Source organism: Antechinus flavipes, chromosome 5 (assembly GCF_016432865.1).
Source record: "Antechinus flavipes isolate AdamAnt ecotype Samford, QLD, Australia chromosome 5, AdamAnt_v2, whole genome shotgun sequence".
NCBI lineage: Eukaryota > Metazoa > Chordata > Mammalia > Dasyuromorphia > Dasyuridae > Antechinus > Antechinus flavipes.
This window is the reverse complement of record NC_067402.1, coordinates 288,714,750-288,734,853: the sequence shown is the minus strand read 5'-3', so window position 1 is coordinate 288,734,853 and position 20,104 is coordinate 288,714,750. Positions and strand designations below refer to the sequence as shown.

At 49.5% G+C, this 20,104-nt stretch overlaps 1 protein-coding gene across 1 annotated transcript; it reads right to left on the bottom strand.

Moving 5' to 3' along the window:
- Window positions 1-4,753: 4,753 nt before the first annotated feature.
- On the bottom strand, window positions 4,754-16,445 carry RBX1 (ring-box 1). The gene is made up of 5 exons (XM_051962106.1): window positions 16,280-16,445; window positions 14,808-14,886; window positions 9,975-10,045; window positions 7,486-7,571; window positions 4,754-4,949 (listed from the first exon to the last, which is right to left on the bottom strand). Exons 1-5 carry the CDS (start codon window positions 16,355-16,357, stop codon window positions 4,937-4,939), a joined length of 327 nt encoding a protein of 108 aa, XP_051818066.1. The 5' UTR covers window positions 16,358-16,445; the 3' UTR covers window positions 4,754-4,936.
- Window positions 16,446-20,104: the final 3,659 nt, after the last annotated feature.

Here is a 20,104-nt window from a genome sequence, read left to right as displayed (position 1 = left end):
TTGATCTATCCCCCTAATTCCTTCCTCCTGGATTAACAAGATTAACCAGCCAGATACCGATAAATACTACAAGAACAATTACATATATATATATATATATATATATATACACACACACACATATATATATATATATATGTGTGTGTGTGTGTGTGTATATGTGTGTACATATATATATATATATATTTTTTTTTTTTTTCCTGAAGAAATTGGGGTTAAGTGACTTGCTCAGGGTCACACAGCTAGGGAGTGTTAAATGTCTGAGACCAGATTTGAACCCAGGTCCTCTTGACTGTGCCACCTAGCTAACTAGCTGATATTTCTTTAGCAAGGTTAGCTTCATGAAGCTTCTTACACTTGCTGTTCCAGTCAGTCCCTACAAAGCAAGTTCCCATTTGACAAATGAAGTCAGAGGTCCAGAGAGACCAGGGGACGTGCCCTAGTAAGTGTCCAGGAACCCAGTTTTCCTTGTTCCCAGGCCTTTTCTTCCTAAACCATGATTCTCTGGGGCCTCTCTGGTCCCCTCCCCCACCCCAGCCAGGCCCCTGAATGAAGCAGGCCCTCAGGAAATATTTGTCAAGTGCCTGAACGAGTGAATGAATGGCTCGGGTGCTGAATGAACGAGATGCTCCATGGGCTTCCTCCTCACCCACCTGTATCAGCATCCCTCAGTTGCCATAGCAACAATATAACAAACCATCCCGCTGCCGCCGACAGGCAGGCTCCCGGGACCTTGACTGAGACGACCGCAGGAAGGTCTCCTCCATGTTGGCTTCCAGCAGGGCTGCCCGGGGCTGGGCTCCAGGGGGCTGCATCCAGCCGGCAGCCCAAGGGACCCGAGGGCCTCCAGTTGCAATAAAACCCAGCCTTGTTTGTGAGGGAGGCAGTGAGTCACAGACGGCTCCCAGCACCCAGCGGGGTAAACAATGAGGGAGCGAGGCCGTGGGGGCGGCGAGCCCGGCCTGGGAGGACTGAAATATCCCGAGCTGGGAGAGCAGCCACCTGCCCCACCCCCAGGCCGGGCTGCCATCTTGGCCTAGGAGGAGGCTACTGGGGCACAGAGCGCACCTGGGGCATTGTCTAAGGTTGGGCTTCCTAGCACTCCAGGGAGAAACCGGGGCAGGAGTGCCGGCCCCCTCTGTACTGAGCAGGGACCCGAGGCTCAGAACCAGCAAGCACAGGAAAGCTGTTAAGGACAGGAGGGTCATCCGGCCTTAGAACAGGGGATGTCAGGGCTGGGAGGGAGCTTAGAACAGGGGATGTCAGGGCTGGGAGGGAGCTTAGAACAGGGGATATCAGAGCGGGGAGGGAGCTTAGAACAGGGGATGTCAGGGCTGGGAGGGAGCTTAGAACAGGACATGTCAGGGCTGGGAGGGAACTTAGAACAGGGATGTCAGGGCTGGGAGGGAACTTAGAACAAGGGATGTCAGGGCTGGGAAGGGGCTTACAACAGGGGATGTTAGAGCTGGGAGGGGGCTTAGAATAGAAGTCAGACCTGGAAGGGGGCTTAGAGAATGTCAGAATTGGGAAGGGTTATAGAACAGCAAGCTGGGAAAGCCCCTTAGAATACAGAACATCTGAGCTGGCAGGGGCCCCTTAGATAACAAAATGTCAGAACTAGGAGATGGATGAGAATGTGAAATGACAGAGTTGAGGGGGAATTAAAACACAGAATATCAGATCAAGCAAGAACCTTAGAACTTGGAATGTCGGAAGAGAGGATGTTAGAGCTGGAAGGTCACTTGAGAGCTCTCCCGAGGAAAGCATTCTGCATTTTAAAAAGATTTTCCAAATTTTAGGATGGTCGGATTAATGAAATAGCAATCCCAAGAAAAGGTGATAAGGGCCGGTGCTCATGTTTTTCTCTTTGGGTTGGGCCATTAATGAGGTGGGGAAGAGAGAACCTGTCACAGCTGAAGGAAATTGGGGAAGGCTTAAGGAACATGGGAAGGGCTTGACTGGGATCCATGGTAGATGAGCAGTGGGTTTAAGTCCGAAGGAGGTGAACATTGGCTGGTTCTGGGGACAGCTTTCAAGCCTGAAAACGCCTTGTCATGGGTAAGATAAGTGAGGTCCATCAGCAGGCTGCCGTGAAGGGTGGGCGGCCCGTCGGAAGAGGAGTCTTTGGAGTCCCAACGTCTACTTTGTAGGTTTTGAGCTGCACCAGACGCCCCTTTGTAGCTTCTGAGATTTGTTGACATTTAGGAAGCATTTCTTTTCAAATTTTCACGTGAAAAGAACTAGGGGCCAGGAAGACGTGAGTTCCAATGGGCAATTTACTTCACTGTCTGAGACTCATTTTCCTTATCTGTAAAATGGGAATATGGTAATCTGTATCTATTACGGAGCTTTGAAAATCTTAAAGGAATACTAGCAATGATTATTTTCTATTTCGTATTTATTCTGCACATATTTATGCATGTATTTCTCTCCAATCTGCGAGGAGAGGAGGTCTTATTCTTGGTCTTTGTCCAGCAGTGCCCGGTACCATGGGAGTCACATTTGTTGATTCTCTGTCCTTTTTTTCAGTACACATTTGTCACCTCTCAGACTCAGTCTCCCCAAATGTAAACAGCCAATGGCAGCAGCACTCCCTTCACCTCCCTCCCAGGGTTGCCGTGGGATGAAATGAAATTCCATTTGTAATATGCTTTGTAAATTTTTAAGCACTAAATAAATGCTGTTGCTGTTTTTGTATCTGCAGAAAATAGCATACAGTCCAGGCTTAATAAACGCTGGTTGATTGATAGTATAGTCTCGAAAGAGTTACCTAGAACCTTGAGAAGTCAGATGACTTTCCCAGATGGGAAATGCAGGCATTTCCTTGCGTTGGAGGCTATTTTTTAGCAAGGTCTTCAGCCTGGGAAAGCGCTACAATCATGTCTTGTAAATCCCTGTCTCAACAACTCCCCTGTCATATTCCTGGCAGGACCTTATTTGTTGCCCCATGAAGCAGCAGATACGGGGAACAGTGGGCCTTGGGGACCATCCCCCAGATCACGCTCTCTTTGGCTTGTCTGGCACCCACCTGGGTCCCAGAGGACCACCCTAAACTTCTGGCGACGAGCAAAGCAAGCCGCTGACAGGTCGGTGAACGCCACCTTCTCCAGAGATCCCGACATCCCACCAAGGACTCGGGTTCCACCCAGAAGGGAAAGTGACTTCTTCAGCCTTTTGCCACTACCCTGAGGGGGCTAAGACTCTGACCAGGTTCCCCTCCCCAGAACAGACCTGCCCAGTCTGGGCAACTCATGGAAGTAACAAAGGACAAAGTTCAGGTCCTGTCTCTCCCAAACACAATTCTGTGGATCGGCTTCCTTGGAGCTCTTCTGGCGATGGGGACCTCATCTCTCCCCAAAGGCCTGGCTTTGCCTCCCTTTCTCTCTCAAATGTGAGAGCTCCCAAGTCTCTCTGGAAGCCCAGATTCCGGCATCCTGAGCCCTAGAGATTGTGGATCTGGACGAACACTGTGAGAACGCCACGTCCGATGCTCCCATGGATTTAACGATCATGTGCATGGGATAATTCACCCATCCTGACTCCAATCTCTCATCCCTCACTTAAACTTCCCCAGAATTGCTTCCCTGACGTCAGGGTCCATTTTGAGAACTAAGAACAACCGACATCTCTAGCTGCCCTTTAGACATCCTGAACGGGATGTTCAGGAGCCGTCTTAAACTCGGCTTGTCCAGAACAGAGCTCGTTATCTTTCCGCGACCCCCTCCTGTCTGTCCCTCTGCTCGTGGGGCAGCTGCTGGGTAATGCAGGGGATAGAAGGCCAGGTCTTGAGTCAGGGAGACCTGGGTCCAAATGTGGCCTGTGACACCAATGTCTGACCGAGTCACTCACTTAAATGTTTGCCTGTTTCCTCAACTGTAAAACGAGCTGGAGAAGGAAATGGTAAACCATCGGAGGATGTCTGCCAAGAAAGCCCCAAACGAGGTCACCGAGAGTCAGACGGGGCTGCAGCAGCTCAACAAGAAGTGGGAGGGAACCCCATCCCAAGGCCCCCGACTCTGTAGTTCTAGCTGTACTCCAAAAACAGAAAGACCAAAAACCCCAGCCTGTCACGGATTCCCCTCGAAAGCCAAAGTTGGCAGACAACCCAGACCCCCGAGACCCATGTGACATAGCAGGACAATCAAAATGTTATGGAGGGAAGGGGGGAGCAAATGGGGAGTGGCCGGGTCCCCCAGACCACAAACATGGGGGGTGGCTGTGCTCCTACTGGAAATAGGCTCGTGAGGAGGGGTGGGCCGAGGGGAAGGAGAATGCATTTTGGATACGCGGACCTTGCGAGGCCCAGAGCTATCTCGGTGTAAATGTCCAGGGGATGTGGGAATGGGATCTGGCCCGATGGAGGCTGGACGTGGAGACAGAAGTATCATCCATCCCAACGTGCCAGGAGAATTCACAGGAACTTATGAAACCATCAAGAGAACGAGGGGAAGACTCGGGATAATCGAGCGTAAGAAAATGCTGCATGACGGGAGCTGATGGAGCCACCACATTAGTGGGACTGGTCCGACCGTGAGGAAGAGGATGGGCAGGTGCCCGATAACCGAGGACGGAATGCGCCACTCACCCAGCCTCGGTCTAGTAAGGGCCAAGCAGGGCACAGACTATCTAATTCAATCAATCCACATCCTCAGTTTTCTTTTCAAATGTTTAATTCAGAAGGACGATTTCCTAGTCCGGGAAGAGAAAATCCTTGTGATGTCATCATTCTAGAACACATGGAAGAGACCAGAAGTTTCTTGGATCCAACAGGGCTTTATTTCACACAGAATACAATATGGTGGCACTAAGACCAAACTCAAAAGACGCTGCACACAAGACCAAAGACTGGCTTTAACTCATGTATAATTAAGCAACAGGACAGCAAGTCATCAAGTAGCGAACAAAAGTGATAATCTTGAGGAAGAAGGTGCTTTTTCTAATGCCCATACCTGAAAAACAAAAGGAAGATAGTTGTCTTGGAGCCTCCTCCTTCCCAGTCGGTCCAAGCCCGCAGGGCCTCTGGGCTAAAGCCTGCTGGCGGCTTACATGGGCCCCACGTGTGTGGCTCAGGAGGCCGGCTCCTTGCCAGTCCCTGTTCTTCTGAGACCTCCCCCACCAATCAGAGGCTGGCCCTTGCTACAGGGGCACCGTGAGGTTCCTGGGCCTGAGGAAGGGCTGGCCTTGCCAGTACTGGCTCAGCTTTGCTCTCAGGCTTCCCTGAGGGAAGCCCCAACGGAGGGCGGACATTCCTAGGTCACTCGATTCGACTCAACAGTCATTTCTTAAGCACCCACATCCAGATCCCCTGCATCTGTCGAACCTTGGGGACACTAAAACACACAAAAACCAAACTGCCCTCAACACTTAAATTCTACTGCTGAGAAACAACTCATCAAGTTGATGGAGAAGATACAGAAACCATTGGGGGTTGGGAGGGGGGCTTCAGGTGAGTGAATGGAGCTCTGGCTTCCAACTAAGGCAAGGAGGGCACAGGGTGGGGGGGAATCAGCAGCCCACTGGGGCTGGAAGGTAGAGCAAAGTGTGAGGGGAGATGTGGTGAGAAAGGCGCACAAAAGAAAAATGTCTATTTGTCTTAAGAGCCACTAGTGCCTGGTAGGCAGGGGTCTGGCTCCATCATGCTTCAGGAATATCAATTAAGCATTGCGCAGAGAATGGACAGGGGAGGAGAAACTATAGAGGGACTAGTTTAGCAGTAGTGCAGAGGACAGGGGAGCGAAGGGGAGGGACGTGAGAGACGGGGTGGAGGGTGGAGGACGAGACTTGGCGACTGATTAACTACAGGGGATGAGGGAGAGGGAAGAGCTGAGGGCAGCTGGGAGACTTCAAAAACCTGCCTGACTGGAAGGATGGACTCTGCAGTGTGGGATGCCCAGGAATGCCCCAGGGCAGTTGCTAAGGAAAGAAGGCCTGGAGCTCAGGAGAGGGCTGAGGGCTGGCAGTAGCACTCTGGGAGTCACCTGCAAGGTCTTTAAGACCCCCCCTTTCACAGATGAGATCATCAATCTCCTTGGGACACAAGTGTTTTGCCCAAGGTCATAAAGTGTGTAGAAGGGCCAGGACCAAAACCTTCCTAATTCTACTGCTGACTTTATTTTTGGGGGAGGAAATTTGAGAGATTGGTGGATTCTAGGCAACACAGAGCAAGTCCACTTCTGTCCTCCATCCTCTGAACTTAGTTTGGAGCCTCCCTATAGGATATGTCAAGCACTAAGTTTCCGCTGGCCCCAGCAGAGGACTATGGCGAGACCCTGGCCTGGGGCTGCGTGTGTCAAGCCCCGAGCCTGTCTCTTTGGCATCCTTATCTTTAACCCCAGGCCTCTTGGATCTGTTATATTCCCAGAACAAAGCTTAGATTTCTAAGGATTACTAGGTAGGTTTCTTTGTAAAATCAGCCATTGAAGTTCTCACTCTAGGCCATGTTATACTGGGTCCTTCTGGTACTCCCTGGAAGCAGCTTCTTGGACAGGGGCCCAAATAAGGTCCACGTGACACCCAATGCCACGTCACGGAAGAATACCCCAAAGTGTCCAATTGCTTATCAGATAAACCAGTGCTTTAATCTGGGTTTGAGGGGGCTAGAATCCTAAGTTTTAGAGCAGAAATGGACCTTGAGAACACCTAATTTAACTGACGCCCACAAGCTGAAGTGATTTGTCTTAGTCCAGAGGTTAGAAATTGTACAGCAAGGATTTGAAGGCAGGTCCTCTGGCACCAAAGCCAAACCCCTATTCTGCTGTCTCTGCTTTACAAGGCATAGACCCAATACCCTTGGGCCCTGTAGCAGGGCCAGTGCCGCTGCCTGCTCGCCACTAGGAAATGCCCTCCATCCCTCAAGCCATCCAGGCTGACAGGCCGGACCCCTAGCTCAGGCTCACTGGAAAGTAGCCTACGTGCCCATGCCCCGGGAGCAGCTCCACCTCTGCCAGTGCCCAGCCCTTCCAGACAATTCTAAGGGTTGGGATCCCGACATCTTCTCATAAGATAGGTTCCCGTATGGCTGGATTTTGGGACAGGACCTTGCCTTGTCTTTCCTCTGCATCTGTCACATGGAAGGCCCTCTGAAAGACTTACTGAACTGAATTAAGGGATGTGTTTGAGGCCTCTGGCAAGCCTCACAAGGCTTCCCAAAGCTCCCTTCTCCCAGCTCTGAGAGGCTGGGAGTACAGAGTCCTTCAGCTTATGTTACAGATGAAATGAGACGTCAGCAGTCCATCTCAAGGTCCGTAAGGGTGTGCAGAGCAGATGCTGGAAGCCAAGGCTCCTTACCCACGGTGCCTCCTTAGAATCTTATTAAATGAGTCCCACCAGCTGTTAGTCCAAGACAGAGTCGCCCCCCAGGTACACGAATGGTTGCTACTCTGGTGACCAAAGTCTAAATTTAAAAAACCCCCAAGTATACTCAGCCCCCCACCCCAGGAAGTCTGTGTGTCTCCCATCACACACCAAACTGCTCAGAGCACCTACTTTTGAAACTCCCACTCTCTGTTGTCCAGCGGGCACACCTGCCTGGTTTTGAGCCAGCGAGAGATGCAGTGGAAGTGGAAGGCGTGCTGAAATAGAAAGCAAAGCACATTAAGGAGGATCTCCATCACTACCTCACAAGCCAGGCAGAAGCAGAGGTGTGGAGGAAGACACGAGAAGGCAAAAGATGAACCTCTCTCCTCTCTGTATGGAGATCCATTCTCAGAAACTTCACTATAACGAACAGAAAAATCACAGAATGCACGGGGCAGACACTGTAGGCCGGGACCCCCATCATGCCCTGCCCGTCCAGGACGTGGCTCTCCTCTGCTCTTCTCACAGGCCGAGGGCTCCCCTGGGCCTGCCCATGGATCCCAGCTTCCCAGTATTTTCCCTCAGGCCTCACCCCAAGGGCCAGTGCTTTGGGAGCCCAGAACTCCCTCCAGCACCCTCCCAGTGGCAAAGGCTGGCTTCTGTCAGCAGAGATGCATCTCATCTTGTGGACGCCAAGGTTCATTTTAAATTTGCTGAGAGGAGGCAGTGGGGAAGGCAGACTATGGGGAGGGCAGACAAACATCATCTTCCTTTGGGACAAGGATGTGGGAAAAGGGCATTACTCGAATTGGGGTGAAGGGAGGGAGAGGGATGGAGCAGCGAGCAAGGATACTCCCTGAGTAGCCTTGGGAGAGGAGCAGAGCCTGCCTTCGGGCAGGGGAGGAGAGGATCTGTTTCAAGGCCGTAGGTCAGTGACCTTGGGGGCTCATGTCCCCACACAACTTGTTATAGAGAATAATCTGCAAGCAGCAGGGAGGGTTGGCTGCCTCCTACAACTCAAGACACGTGCCTGGAGGAGAAAAGCTACCCCCCAGGCTGGTCTGCAAGCACGCTCATTTTGTGGCATCCACCACGGCCTTGAACTTACGGGAGGCTGGGGGAATTCTAGAGCAAAGAGAGCTTACGAAGAAGCAGGAGAGGGACTGATCTTTGGGGAGTTTTGTAACTGTTGTTTTGTAACAATTATAACCAAATTCAGGTGTAGTAAATAAAGACTAGATCCATTGCATTGGGGGCATCGAGCAGGAGTGTTCTACCTCAGGGAGAGCCAGCAGAAGCCAGTCCTGGGAGGAGTTGCAAGAGTTCCCTGGAGAGGCATGGGTTCTATCAATAAAAAGTTATTAAAACAAAAAAAAGAGTTCACTGGAGAAAGCGCTAGAATCATCAGGACCCGTGCTGGTCCTGGGCCTTTCTAAGGACAACTTTAGTCAACCTCCTTGACCTTCACAACCCTAACTCTGTGGAGCTGGCTGGGCCGCAGAACCTCTTACCCTGCTTCAGCTGGCCAGGGCAAAGGCTGGCTGGCACCGACCCCGCAACAGGCTGCCCTGGCTCTTCAGCAGCTTTGGAGCCAGCACATTGAGCTTTTTAGAAGAGACCCACAGAGAGGAGAGCCCAGGGTCCTCGGCTAGATCCTAACAACGCCCTTTACAACCAGTCTGCAGGAAGCTGGCCAATACACTGAGAAGACTGCTCATAGGGATCAAGAGTGGGAGCTGGAAGGGAACTTGGAACCAGGGAGGCTGGGACTATGAGAAGGGCAGCCTTCTCATGGCCGGGGGCTTACGGGGGATGTCCTCCACCCAATGGGAGCTCAGGCTTCTCTGACAGCCGCCAGTGCTCCAGCCTAGAACTCATTCAGCCCAAATGGCTCCAGGCTGCATCCAACAGAGCAAAGCTCTGATCAGTCACCAACTAGACTAGAAGCAAACCCTTCCTGACACAAAGAGGATAGATGAGACGCCCGATGAGGCGGGCAGCTTTGGACATGGCCAAAAGCAGGATTCAATTAGGCTTGACCATGGCGTATTTGTTATAAGGGTTTTCTTTCTCTCTTCTTCGTTTTCCAGGAGGGAAGGGACAAGTGAGAGAGAGAAAAAGTAAATGCTTGGTTTAAAATAAAACAAAACAAAAACAACCCAAAAGACTAGTGAAGCAAATGTTTTTAGAGGCTCAAAGGCCATTTCCAGGGAAAGAGTTTCTGAAGCATTCTAAATGCTGCTGGAATAAATCTGTGGCCCACTAAGAAGTCTCTCTACAGCACGTTTGTTTAAAAAGTCAGCCTTGGGGTTGGGGTTGGGGTTGGGATTGGGGCTGGGCTTGGGCCAGGGCCAGGGCTGCCCCTTCTGCCCTTAATCTTGATCTTCCTTTCCCGCTCCACTGTGACCTACACGATGAGCAAGGAGCTGGGAGCCTTTGTGAAGAAAACAGCATGACCAAGGAAGGGCCCAGCTGAAGTGCTGCATAAAGGCACCTTGCAAATAGTTACTGGCCCACAGAAGCAATGAGCAAAACCAGGCGAATGATGTTTAAAAATCTTACTTTCCATGTACTTATTGCATAGAGCCCACTGTGGAAAGGTTTTCTATTTAACAGCAAACCTAACAGAAAAGACAAGAGAATGGTATGTCTATGGAACATAAAGATGTTTCTCTTACATTGCAGACTCCCCATGCGACAGTACATTCTTCAGAGGTGGCGGATGCCTGATTGGCTTGACATTCTATACCTGTGGGAACAAGATCACACAATCTCAGGAGTAGGAACTCTTTTACCTGCCTGTAACAGCAACTCCTCCTGCACTTTTGACGACTATGGCAAGAGGGTCTTTTTTTTTTTTTTAACATTTGCAAAAAAAAGTGTGATTTTATTTAATCAGTTTTCTAATGTGGAAATGGGGAGCCTTGAATCCTTGCTATCTCTTTTCCCTCTGCCTTCCAAAGGGGTCCTAGTCCTGACCCTTCTCTGATCCCCCTTCCACATCAACATTTGCAGCATCTTCCCAAGGCCCTGCTCTCACAATGCTACTGCTCAAAGGTCTTCAATGGGTTCCTACTGCTGACTCCAAATCCCTGGCATTTAGTGTTTTCCCCAATCTGGCTCTGATGTTCCCTTCCTGCCCTTCTAACAAAGTTTTAAGTCACGCCAGACTGACAGCTCACGTCCCCCTTTCCAAACTCTGGCTGGCATGGACTGCCTCCCCTCCCCCACCCCACTGACATTCTTCTCTCCCTATGGTGCCCAATATAACTCATGAAGCCCTCTCTGAATCACAGCAGCTCACACTTGCGACTCCTTCGCTGCTTCCCAGCTGGACTTGGGCAGGGATCTCTTCTGCCAGCTGCTTGACCTTCTCCCACTAATCGCTGAATCGGTAGAATTGTCTAACTCTCCCCAGCTAGAAGCCGCTTCTTTCCCCTCAGATTTCTTGCGACTTCTCGTGAATTTCTTGGGTTTTATCATGTTCTGATTTGCATTCTAGCTCATTGGGTATGTGTCTGAGATCACAAATTTCTTGAGGTCAGGGCCTAATAAAATCTTTGAACATTGCTTTCAATAGAAGTACTAAATATTTGTAGAATTCAATTATTCATCATGTAAACCTGGCAGTAACTAGAAACCTAGAGAAAAAAAAGGTATAATTATGTCCTGACTGGAAAGGTGACTAGCAAACACAGACAAGAGGCCTCCAGAAGTTTCTTGAAGGATCTGTTTAAGAAACAGCTCCCACCTAAAGCAGCATTTCACTCTCCTTCTCTTGGACCTGTTCTTTGTCTAGCACTCATTTTTAAGGAATCACCCAAATGAAGACCTAAAGTTTCTGCTTGTGATTTTTTTTATGTCTGCTGAAGAGAGCAAATGACCACACGGGTTCTCAAGGACCAGTTCATTTCATGATGAAGGACCTACAATTAAAGGAGGATAAAAATCTAGCCAAAAAAAGAAAAGTCATGAGTAAGGTGACAATTTCAGCATGAGGACTAGATTGTTTTTCTTCCAAAAGTGATCTTCCACTTAGTTCAGCTAGGACCTAGAAAGTGTTTTGTACAGAACAAAAACTCACTAAATATTTCAAGAATTACAATGGTATTATTACTTATGAAGGGCCTGATTACAATAACCCCTTTTCTTGATCAGAAACTTCATGAGAGAGGAATAAGAGAGATGGCAGAGGGGTGGGCATTAGGACGTCAGATGAGGGGGGTTATGAAATTTAAAAAACCAATCAAATATTAAATATTTAAAAATATCAAACGTATGAGAAAACACATATTTGAAGTTTGGGGGCCAAGAGTAGATAGATTAAAGCTAGGTGAGTCCAGTGCCTGACTTTAGACAAGTCAAGGAGCAACAGGAAAAGTACTGATCCTGAGGAAAACATTGTCCTGCAGACATGTGCAAGTTTTAAAACAGGTGCAGGAACCTTTATTCTGCCAAGGGCCATTTGGATATTTATATTATCATTCATGGGTCATACAAAATGATCAACTTACAGAACTAAAGAGGTTGTAGCAGCTAGCTTTCAGCTCATTATCACCTGTGGTTGATTACTGATTATGCAAATGATTTTGCACATATTACACAGACTTCGGCCATTCCCCACCCCTGCTGTCAAAAAAGATGTCTTGGCCCACAGTAATTCCCAGGATTAGGCCCTCACCAACCTTGCCCTGATAATCCCTTCTTGGGGAACAGGAAAGAACCTGGGAGGGAGGGAGCAGAACCTGCTGACTGGAAAGGTGACTAGCAAACATAGACAAGAGACCTCCAGAAGTTCCTTTTATCATCACATTGACCAGCAGTCTGTCAAGTTATCTTGGTGTGGTTTCAGGGGCTCCCTGCCTTTCTATCCCACACATCAACTTTCCCCTTTCTTTTGATTCAAGCCAGAAATTCCTTTAATCAGGGGAAAAAAAACTTTATTTCACACTTGTGAATCTATTCAATTCAACCAATATTTCAGCTCCATGTATCATGACAACTAATAAGCTAGTGATGGATAAAAAGCCCAAATTCAGTCTCTGATCTCAAGGACCTTATATTCCACTAGACGATACAACGCAAATGCAAAAGTATAACATAGGTAGACATAAAGGGGCAAAATCTGGAACAAGTTATGCTCCAGGAAAAGCTGGGAATAATGGGGAGTTATGTGGGAAGGACTTCAGAGAGGAGGGGCCTTTCAACTAAGCTTCAGAGTCAAGACAAGGTCTTAGAAAGGCAGGCTGGCTGAAGTACAATCCAAGAGACTGGATTGCAGGGAAATATATTCAGTGGAGTCAGTTAACAAGTATTTATCATAGTCTAGGAGAATCAAGGTAGGGTAATATGTAAATGAGAAGAGATCCTCTTTTTACCTTATTAAGGAGGAAAGGATGACTAGCAGAACAGTGGGTAGCTGAGGAGAGGTTATCAAGATAATGGAAACAAGGTAGAAAGTGTCTGCGGACAAAACTGAGACCACTGAATTTTGCTTCCCAATAGTGGGCCCAATTTAATTTAATTTGGAAGGGGACAAAGTAAAGTCTATATTGAGTTATCTGGCTATCAGTACAGTGAAGGCGGTTGGCTCTACCTGAAGTGAATTTATCTCTCAAGTTCAGGGCACATAAATTGTCCCATGATTTCAGGAAGAGACCAATTATTAGTAGCAGAACAAGAGGCCAACTGGAACCTTCTGTGAGGCCTTTCTCCTGAGAAAACATTCATGGTGAACAAAAGGCTTGAAGAAATGACCACAAGCCCAACAGATACAGAAGTTGCCCAGCACGTTATATAGTAAGCAGAGATGCCAGACCAGAGCTCTCTGGATCAGCATCACAGGCCTGGCAGTCTAAGCCTGTCTGCACTAACAGTGGCCTCCCATGTTTGGTGGTACACATGTTAATTCAAGGAGGGAGTCTCTTTAGATGAAGCTGTTAATAAAGCGAGCGTTGATGCTTTCTTAGAGGATGGTCTAGTCAAATTAGAATCCATTTACTTTTGAAAAGCGAGGGCCATCTTGACAGCTCAAACACTTTTTGAGACCCTCAGAAGATCAGACGCTGGCATGTAAGTTGTTTATAACCCATTGTCATATAACTTCTATACAGCACCCAAACTGACAATGAATAGCTCTTCATAAGAATCTTGAAGAAGAAGAAGCACCCTTAAAGGCCTATATTCACTCAACAAGATCTAAGAGAAAATACAAGTAGAAAGAGAGCAAGCATGGCCTTGAGTTTCCCTGTGATACAGCTAGTAGGCTGGCTTTCCAAAACTAACACTGATTCTTACAATGCATGGTTATTTGGGGTAAAAATGGGAAATGTGAAAAGAATTTTAAATAATAACCTTTATACAAAAGCAACCCCAAGTCAGATCTTCTTACTTCTGGGCAAGGCACAGATATTGGCTGGCTGTAATCAAAGACTACACCCACACACATTTAAGGGTGTACATATGTTCTTCTGTGATTGGCATCTTTCAAATATACATGCCACACACACATAATATATATATGTATACACATACACAAATACATATATACACATATATATATATGTAGATATGTATTTGGAATTTCTTGGAAGCTGTGGATTTGCCTATGTGTGAAAGAGAAACACTGCTTGCTTCCTTTCTCCCCTGGAAAAAAGCCTCAAACCCACAGAAAACCAAAAAGATCCTACCTAAGACAAAGGCAGTCTACCCAACCACCAATCAATACACTACAAAATCATAAGAGTCAGGCTTGCTTCCCAACAGCAACTAATGAATTTTATTTTTTAATTTAGAAAATGTAGCTATGATTACAGACTATTCCCACTGGCTGATAATTTAATCATGAAAATTTATCACAGTTCCCTGAAGCTATTTCAAAAATAAAGAACTAAATTTGGGTGTTTGTAGATTTCTTGGCCTAACTGCTAATAATAAAACAAACCATTTTTGCACATTAACTCTTCAAGATTGGCTTTTAAAAGTGTTCCTGGTTGATTTTCTTGTTCTTATTACTAAAAGGCTAGCCATTCAACAGCATGTGTTCAGCAGCCAATTGTGTCCCATGTGGCGTGTAAAGATGTAAGTATAATTCCCTTTGAGCTATTTGACTGGGAATCTGAAGTTTCCCGTGATTCTCTACTATGTTTGAGAGACCGAAAAGTGTTTTCCCTTCGTCTTCTGACCTTCCCTGCAACCTGTGCCCCACAAACAATGGTCCTGAAAGAGCATTTGTAACTTTCTTTTTCCTTTAACTATTTCTGCCTTTTTTGTGCCTGGCAGGAGAGCCAGAGATGATGGAGAGTCAACCTTCTCTTTTTACTATTCACTGGGAAGCGTGGTCTTCCCCCCTCAGATGTGAGTGGATTTCTTTCCAGTTAGCTCGGTCTCTAAAAGGTTCACAGCCTAGATGCGGCACTTCTGTCTTTAGGTCACTTGGAAGAAAAGGGGCCCAACTTGGACCCCCAAGCCCTGCCACCTTCTCCTCTTGATCCCCTCCCCCAGTGACTTACAAAGGTCCATAATGTGGTTCCTGCAGATGGCACAGTTGTCAACCACAATATCCCAGGCCCAGAGAGCTACTGCATTCCACTGCAAAGAGAAAAAGGGGAGAAGGATGCACACTTGCTGCAGAGTTCCTAGAGCAATGGGTCCACCTTGCTCTTTAGCCAAGGCAATCAGGAAGCAGGGCCAGTCTCCTATGTGATAAAAGCACCGTTGGTGGCCGGACCCCCTGTCCAGCCAGCTCTCCAAAAGACCGAGAGCTTGCAGCCTCCCGTCTCTGTAAAGTCCTTTTTAGCTGTAATAAGTGCTGGGATCTCTCAGGAGCTCCAAGCACCCCTCCCCCCCAGGATGTCCTATGGGAAACCCTCATCCACAGAAAATGCCCAGCAGAGCCTCAAGTGGGGGATGACCAGGTGGAAATGGCTAATCCCAGGATAAAAGGGGCTTGGTCATTGCTCAGGTCATCCTTTCTAAATCTACATCCCAGGCATCGATCCAGGCCAGCCAGCATCCATCCGGGGCTCACCAGTGGGGTGCAAGCCATTCTGCTCCCCACGGTAGCCCAACTGCCTCTTCCATCCCAGGTAAACTAGGAGCCCCCTCCCCCCCCCCGTGTTTCAGATAGTCGGGGAGCACCTCCCTCCTCCTCCTCCCACTTCAGGGGGGGAAGGGCGGCAGCAGGGACTTCGTTTCTGATGCCTTCATTTATTGCACTCAAAAATGGATCTCCCATGTCTCTAAAACGTATAACTGGGGGTGTTTGCAAACCCTTCAATCCCATCCCTCCCCCCGAGATTTCTGAAGGAGAGAATGCCCTCAGGTTTGCTGTGACCGTAGCCCTCTTCTCCACGTCCCCCCTCCATTTCAACTGGGGGAGGGAGGGGGCTCGAGTGCTTAAGGGCAAACCCACGGGCTCTGGACGTGACCAGAACAAGGGGCCTGGGAGGAGCCGCGGGACAAAGCAAAGGCCAGGGGCTGCGGGGAGGGGGGAAGGGGGAGCCGGCTGGTGCCCCCCCCCTTCCCACCCCCGCGCCCCGGGGAGGGAGCAGAGGAGCGGGCGGGGCAGCCCCCGAGGCGTCACGAGACCCCGGGCTCGGCTCCGCTGCTGGGCTGGGTTGGCTTGGGCGGGGCAGATCCGGCCCCACCCCCGCCCCTCCCGGCCGCGCCGCCACCGCCTCCCCCAATGACAGCTCAGGCTCCCGGCAGAGGTGCAGGAGCCGCAGCCCGCCGGCCTCTCAACAACGGCCGCGCCCATTGGCCCGTCCCGCTTCCTCGCCGGGCAGCCTCGCCCGCGCCCATTGGGCAGCGTCCGCGTCCATCCCCGCCGAAATCCCGCCCACTTCCGTCCTCCTGTGGAGAACCGGGTACCCCAGCAACGCCGGGGAACAGGGGCCCCCCAGCCCAGCCGTCCCCCGCTTGGCCCTGCAAGCGGACCCACACCCCGCCGGCCCCTCTGAGGGAGGTGCCGGACAGGCCCAACCTTTTTCACTTCAAAGCGCTTCTTGCCGGCGCCGCTGTTGGTGCCACTGGGGGTGTCCACATCCATCGCCGCCGCCATTTTGGAAAGCGAGTGCCCGTCGCGCGCTCACTGCGCCTGCGCGGCGGTGCACGCCTCCCCCTCCCGCCTCCGACCTCCTCCCTCTCCAGCCCCGCCCCTCCCGGCGTACGGAGGCTCCGAGGCGTGGCAAGAAGCCACGCCCCTTAAAGGCGCTGGTCGGGCTCTCCCCCCTCCCTCTTGTCTCCCCAGGTTGTCACTGGGGTTGCTCAACCCCCAGAGGAGGCGGGGCTGGACAGGGAGGGGCCGAGTAAGCCCAGCTGAAATCGAAAAGACGTCGTCGTCCCCCCAGAATAGCCTTCCCCCCGCGCTGAGCCCGAGGAGGCTCCGGGTTTCCCCCCGTGCGCAGCCCCCCATCCCCGGGAGCCGCAGGGACCCCGCTGGGGTGCTGCGCCACAGCCTCCGAGCCTGGCGGGAGGTTGGGGGGGACAGCCCGGCCCCCCGGCCCGAGTACGCACTGGCAGACACGTACCCACGCACGTGCACACGTAAGGCACCTCCACCTACGCAATGCGCCCCCCCCTCCCCAGCATTCCTGAGCTACCCCCCTCCCCCAACGGCCATCGAGAGCCGAGGTCTCCCTGATTCCTCCCGGCCACCGAGATCCGAGGTCTCCCCGATTCCTCACGGCCACCGATATACAAGGTCTCCCCGCTCCCCTCACGACCACCGAGATCCGAGGTCTCCCCGATTCCCCACGGGACCCTAATGTTCTCTCTTTGGATCCCCGAACTTTCCGTGTCTCCCCTAACACCCCCCCCCCATACTCCCATTCTCCAAGACCATGTCTCCTTGCTGGGTCTCGATGAGAGGGGTTCTCTACTTCCAAAGAGCCTTCAAGACTCCTTTCGGGGGTCCCAAATCTCCAGTTAATCTCATCATCCCATACGTCCCCATCCCCTAAGATCATGTCTCCATCCTGGGTCCCCTCGAGTGCCTTCCATGATACCCAAATTTTCCTCCAGATACTGCTCCCCAACGTCTCCAAGATCGTACCTCCTTTCTGCGACTCCAGTTACATTTCCCGAAGCTTCCCTCCCTGTCTCAATGGATTCCTTTGGACTCCCTCCCATCCCCACAAAGCTCTCATATCCCTCGGGGGTCCCACATGTCAACAATTTCTCCTTTTCATCTACGAGAGCCAGCTGTGCTGCCCGTCTCCCCCTCCCCCCAAATCTTCCGGGTACAAAAACCTAAGGCTTGACAATTGGCTCTTCCTCTTCCTCTCTGGGTTTCTTAGGCTTTTTCATTTAGAGCTGGAAGCGATGGGGCCGGAGCAGCTTGCCTGCTTCAGAGCCCCTTCCCCTTCCATCCCTCCCCTCCCATCCCTTCTTAGGTTTTGAAGCAAAGGCTGTGCAGGAAGAGGCCCTTTGTAGAGAGGAGGATCTCTGGTCACTGTCCAGCTTCCCATCCAGAGACTGATTCTTTGAACCTTGATGCTCTAAATCTGTGACCCTGGATGAGGCTCTGTCTGGCTCACTGAGGAAACTGAGGCTGGAAAAGGATCAATGGCTCATTTTCTAATTCCATATCTAGCCTTTTCCCCCAGGACTTCATTCTCTGCCTAGTCCTGAAAATGCTGCTTTGGTTAGGGACCACCCTCCTGACCTGCAAGGTGAAAGCACCCTGCAGGTGCCCTTCGAGGTTTGGAGGACTAAAAGCCAGATCTTGTTAGATGCCTATTTTTCTGTTTTTCAGAGTTTTAGTGTTGAAAAATAAGCTCTAGAACTTTCTCTCTGAGGCTAAACAAAGCAGATCTTTTCCAGCCTTTTTTTTTTTTTTTTTTTTTAAACAACCAGTGATGGGTAATTAGGCAGGTATATTGGTAAGTATGGACAGGTTGGCAGGTATAAATGATACATGGAGTGATAAAGCAGTTACTGTCTTCACTGTGTGTCATGAACTGTGCTAAGCCACTGCAGAGAAAAATGAATCCTAAAGTCCAACTTTTATGTCCTCCCAAAACGCCAAAAGATGTGATATTTTTCTTAATTTTTTTCATAAGGCATATTTCAATTTTCTTGTAGCTCCTGAGAAGTTTCCACGCTTGGTCATACTTTATATTACCAGAGCTTACTTAGCTCAGTGCTCTGCCCAAAGTAAGTGTTTAATAAATACTTCATTCATTCTTCTTTACTCTGTGAAATCCACATTAACCAGCTAACCTATAATCACTGTATTTCTTAAATGTCTAATTTGCGATTGATTCTATTTGCCTTTCCTGTCCTGGCCACTTTCAAGTATTTTTCAGGTTCCACTTTGACCAGACTCATGGACTCTTAACAAGTTTGAATCCCCAATGGTAAACTCATGGCTTAGAGGCATTCTCTGAACTAACTCCCTCATTCTACAGGCCAGGGAACCAAGGTCCAGGTTTGAATCCAGTTTTCAGAGCACAAGATTCATCAGGATCACTCTCCAGTGAATGATTTTCATATCTGCTCTCAAGAAACTGGGACAGCAGTGGACTGTGACCGACAGGGTGTAGACCAACTGAAAGTCTTGAAGTGGCTACTCCTTGAGAGGCTACCTGCCACTCATTTCCTTGTCTTACTCATTGCCCTGGTGCCAACATTTGACAAAAAAAGAAATATCATGGGGCGAGCCCAGCCTTGCAGTTACTGAACCTGTAATAATATGCTGTACTGATCCACTGAGCTTTTGTTGGTCCAGTTTTTAATTTTTTCTTATCCAAGTAGGGGCTAAAATCACAGCCCCAAAAGTGTATTTCTTCGTAAGATGAATTGAGTCAGAGGCTCTTAATCCTCTTAGAAGGAGAGAAGATGAGGGTCTCCCCATAACTGCCATGGTCAGGCCCTATCTGGATGATCGTGTTCAGTGGGAGGATTGGTTGTCCGCGTTCTTGAAAAGGACCAAAATGACATCACTGTTGGGGTCAAGTTACAGTGTGACTGATCAGACCAATATGAGCTCGACGTGCTCTGCCACAGGTCGGACACAGAGTTCCTATGAACATTTAAGGGAGGGCAGGGTAGGAATGGGGCCATCTTTTAGGATGGGTCGAGGGTGCCCAATTTGAACATCACCGAATGAAGTGGCCATGTTTGGTCTGGAGAAGATAAATAAATGCCTCTGGTCTTCAAGTATTTGAAGAGCTGACTTTGGGAAGGAGGATTAAGTTTGTTCTACTTGGCCCCAGAGAGTCCACGACAAGCAGTGAGGGCTCTGGGGAGTTGTTACAGAGGCAGATTCTGGCTCTGTGTCAAGGGAAACCCTGATGCAAGCATGGCAAGAGCAGAGGGGGCTGCGTTGGGCAGTAAGTTCTTTCCCTTTGGAAGGCTTCAGACAAAGGCTGGATGGGAACATATGTAGAATGGGGCTTTTCTGGAGGTGATTCAGAGGCTAGCAGCCACACTCCACTTATGATTTCCTTGTGGAGTGTTAGCAAAAAAAGAAGTGGGATTTTGTGTTATCAAGGAATGTCAGGATGGGAAAGAGCCTCGGAGATTTCTTTGTCCAATGCCCTCATTTTGCAGAGGGGCACGTGGTTCCAGCAAACGAATTACTTTAAAAAATTTGACTTTCTCAGTACATGAGCCTGAGGTTAACCAAGTCCGGCCTAAAATCCAGGTCTCCTGATTCTAAACCCAAAACCTAGAGAACTTTCCGCTGTATACCATCCTTTCGGAGACACCTTAGATAATGAATGGAAATAGCTGCCCCCGAGAATTTCATACTTTCCATGTTTTAAGTGATCTTTATAAATAAGAATGAAAATTGGGGAGCCTC

What these genes read in the sequence shown, in the direction of transcription:
- RBX1 (XM_051962106.1), bottom strand. Translation starts at nt 16,357, where the DNA reads ATGGCGGCGGCGATGGATGTGGACACCCCCAGTGGCACCAACAGCGGC. An exon ending in AGCGCTTTGAAGTGAAAAAG is followed by an intron (nt 14,887 to 16,279) that starts GTTGGGCCTGTC and finishes TTCTCTTTGCAG; the next exon opens with TGGAATGCAGTAGCTCTCTG. An exon ending in TCGCATGGGGAGTCTGCAAT is followed by an intron (nt 7,572 to 9,974) that starts GTAAGAGAAACA and finishes TTTCTATTTCAG; the next exon opens with CACGCCTTCCACTTCCACTG.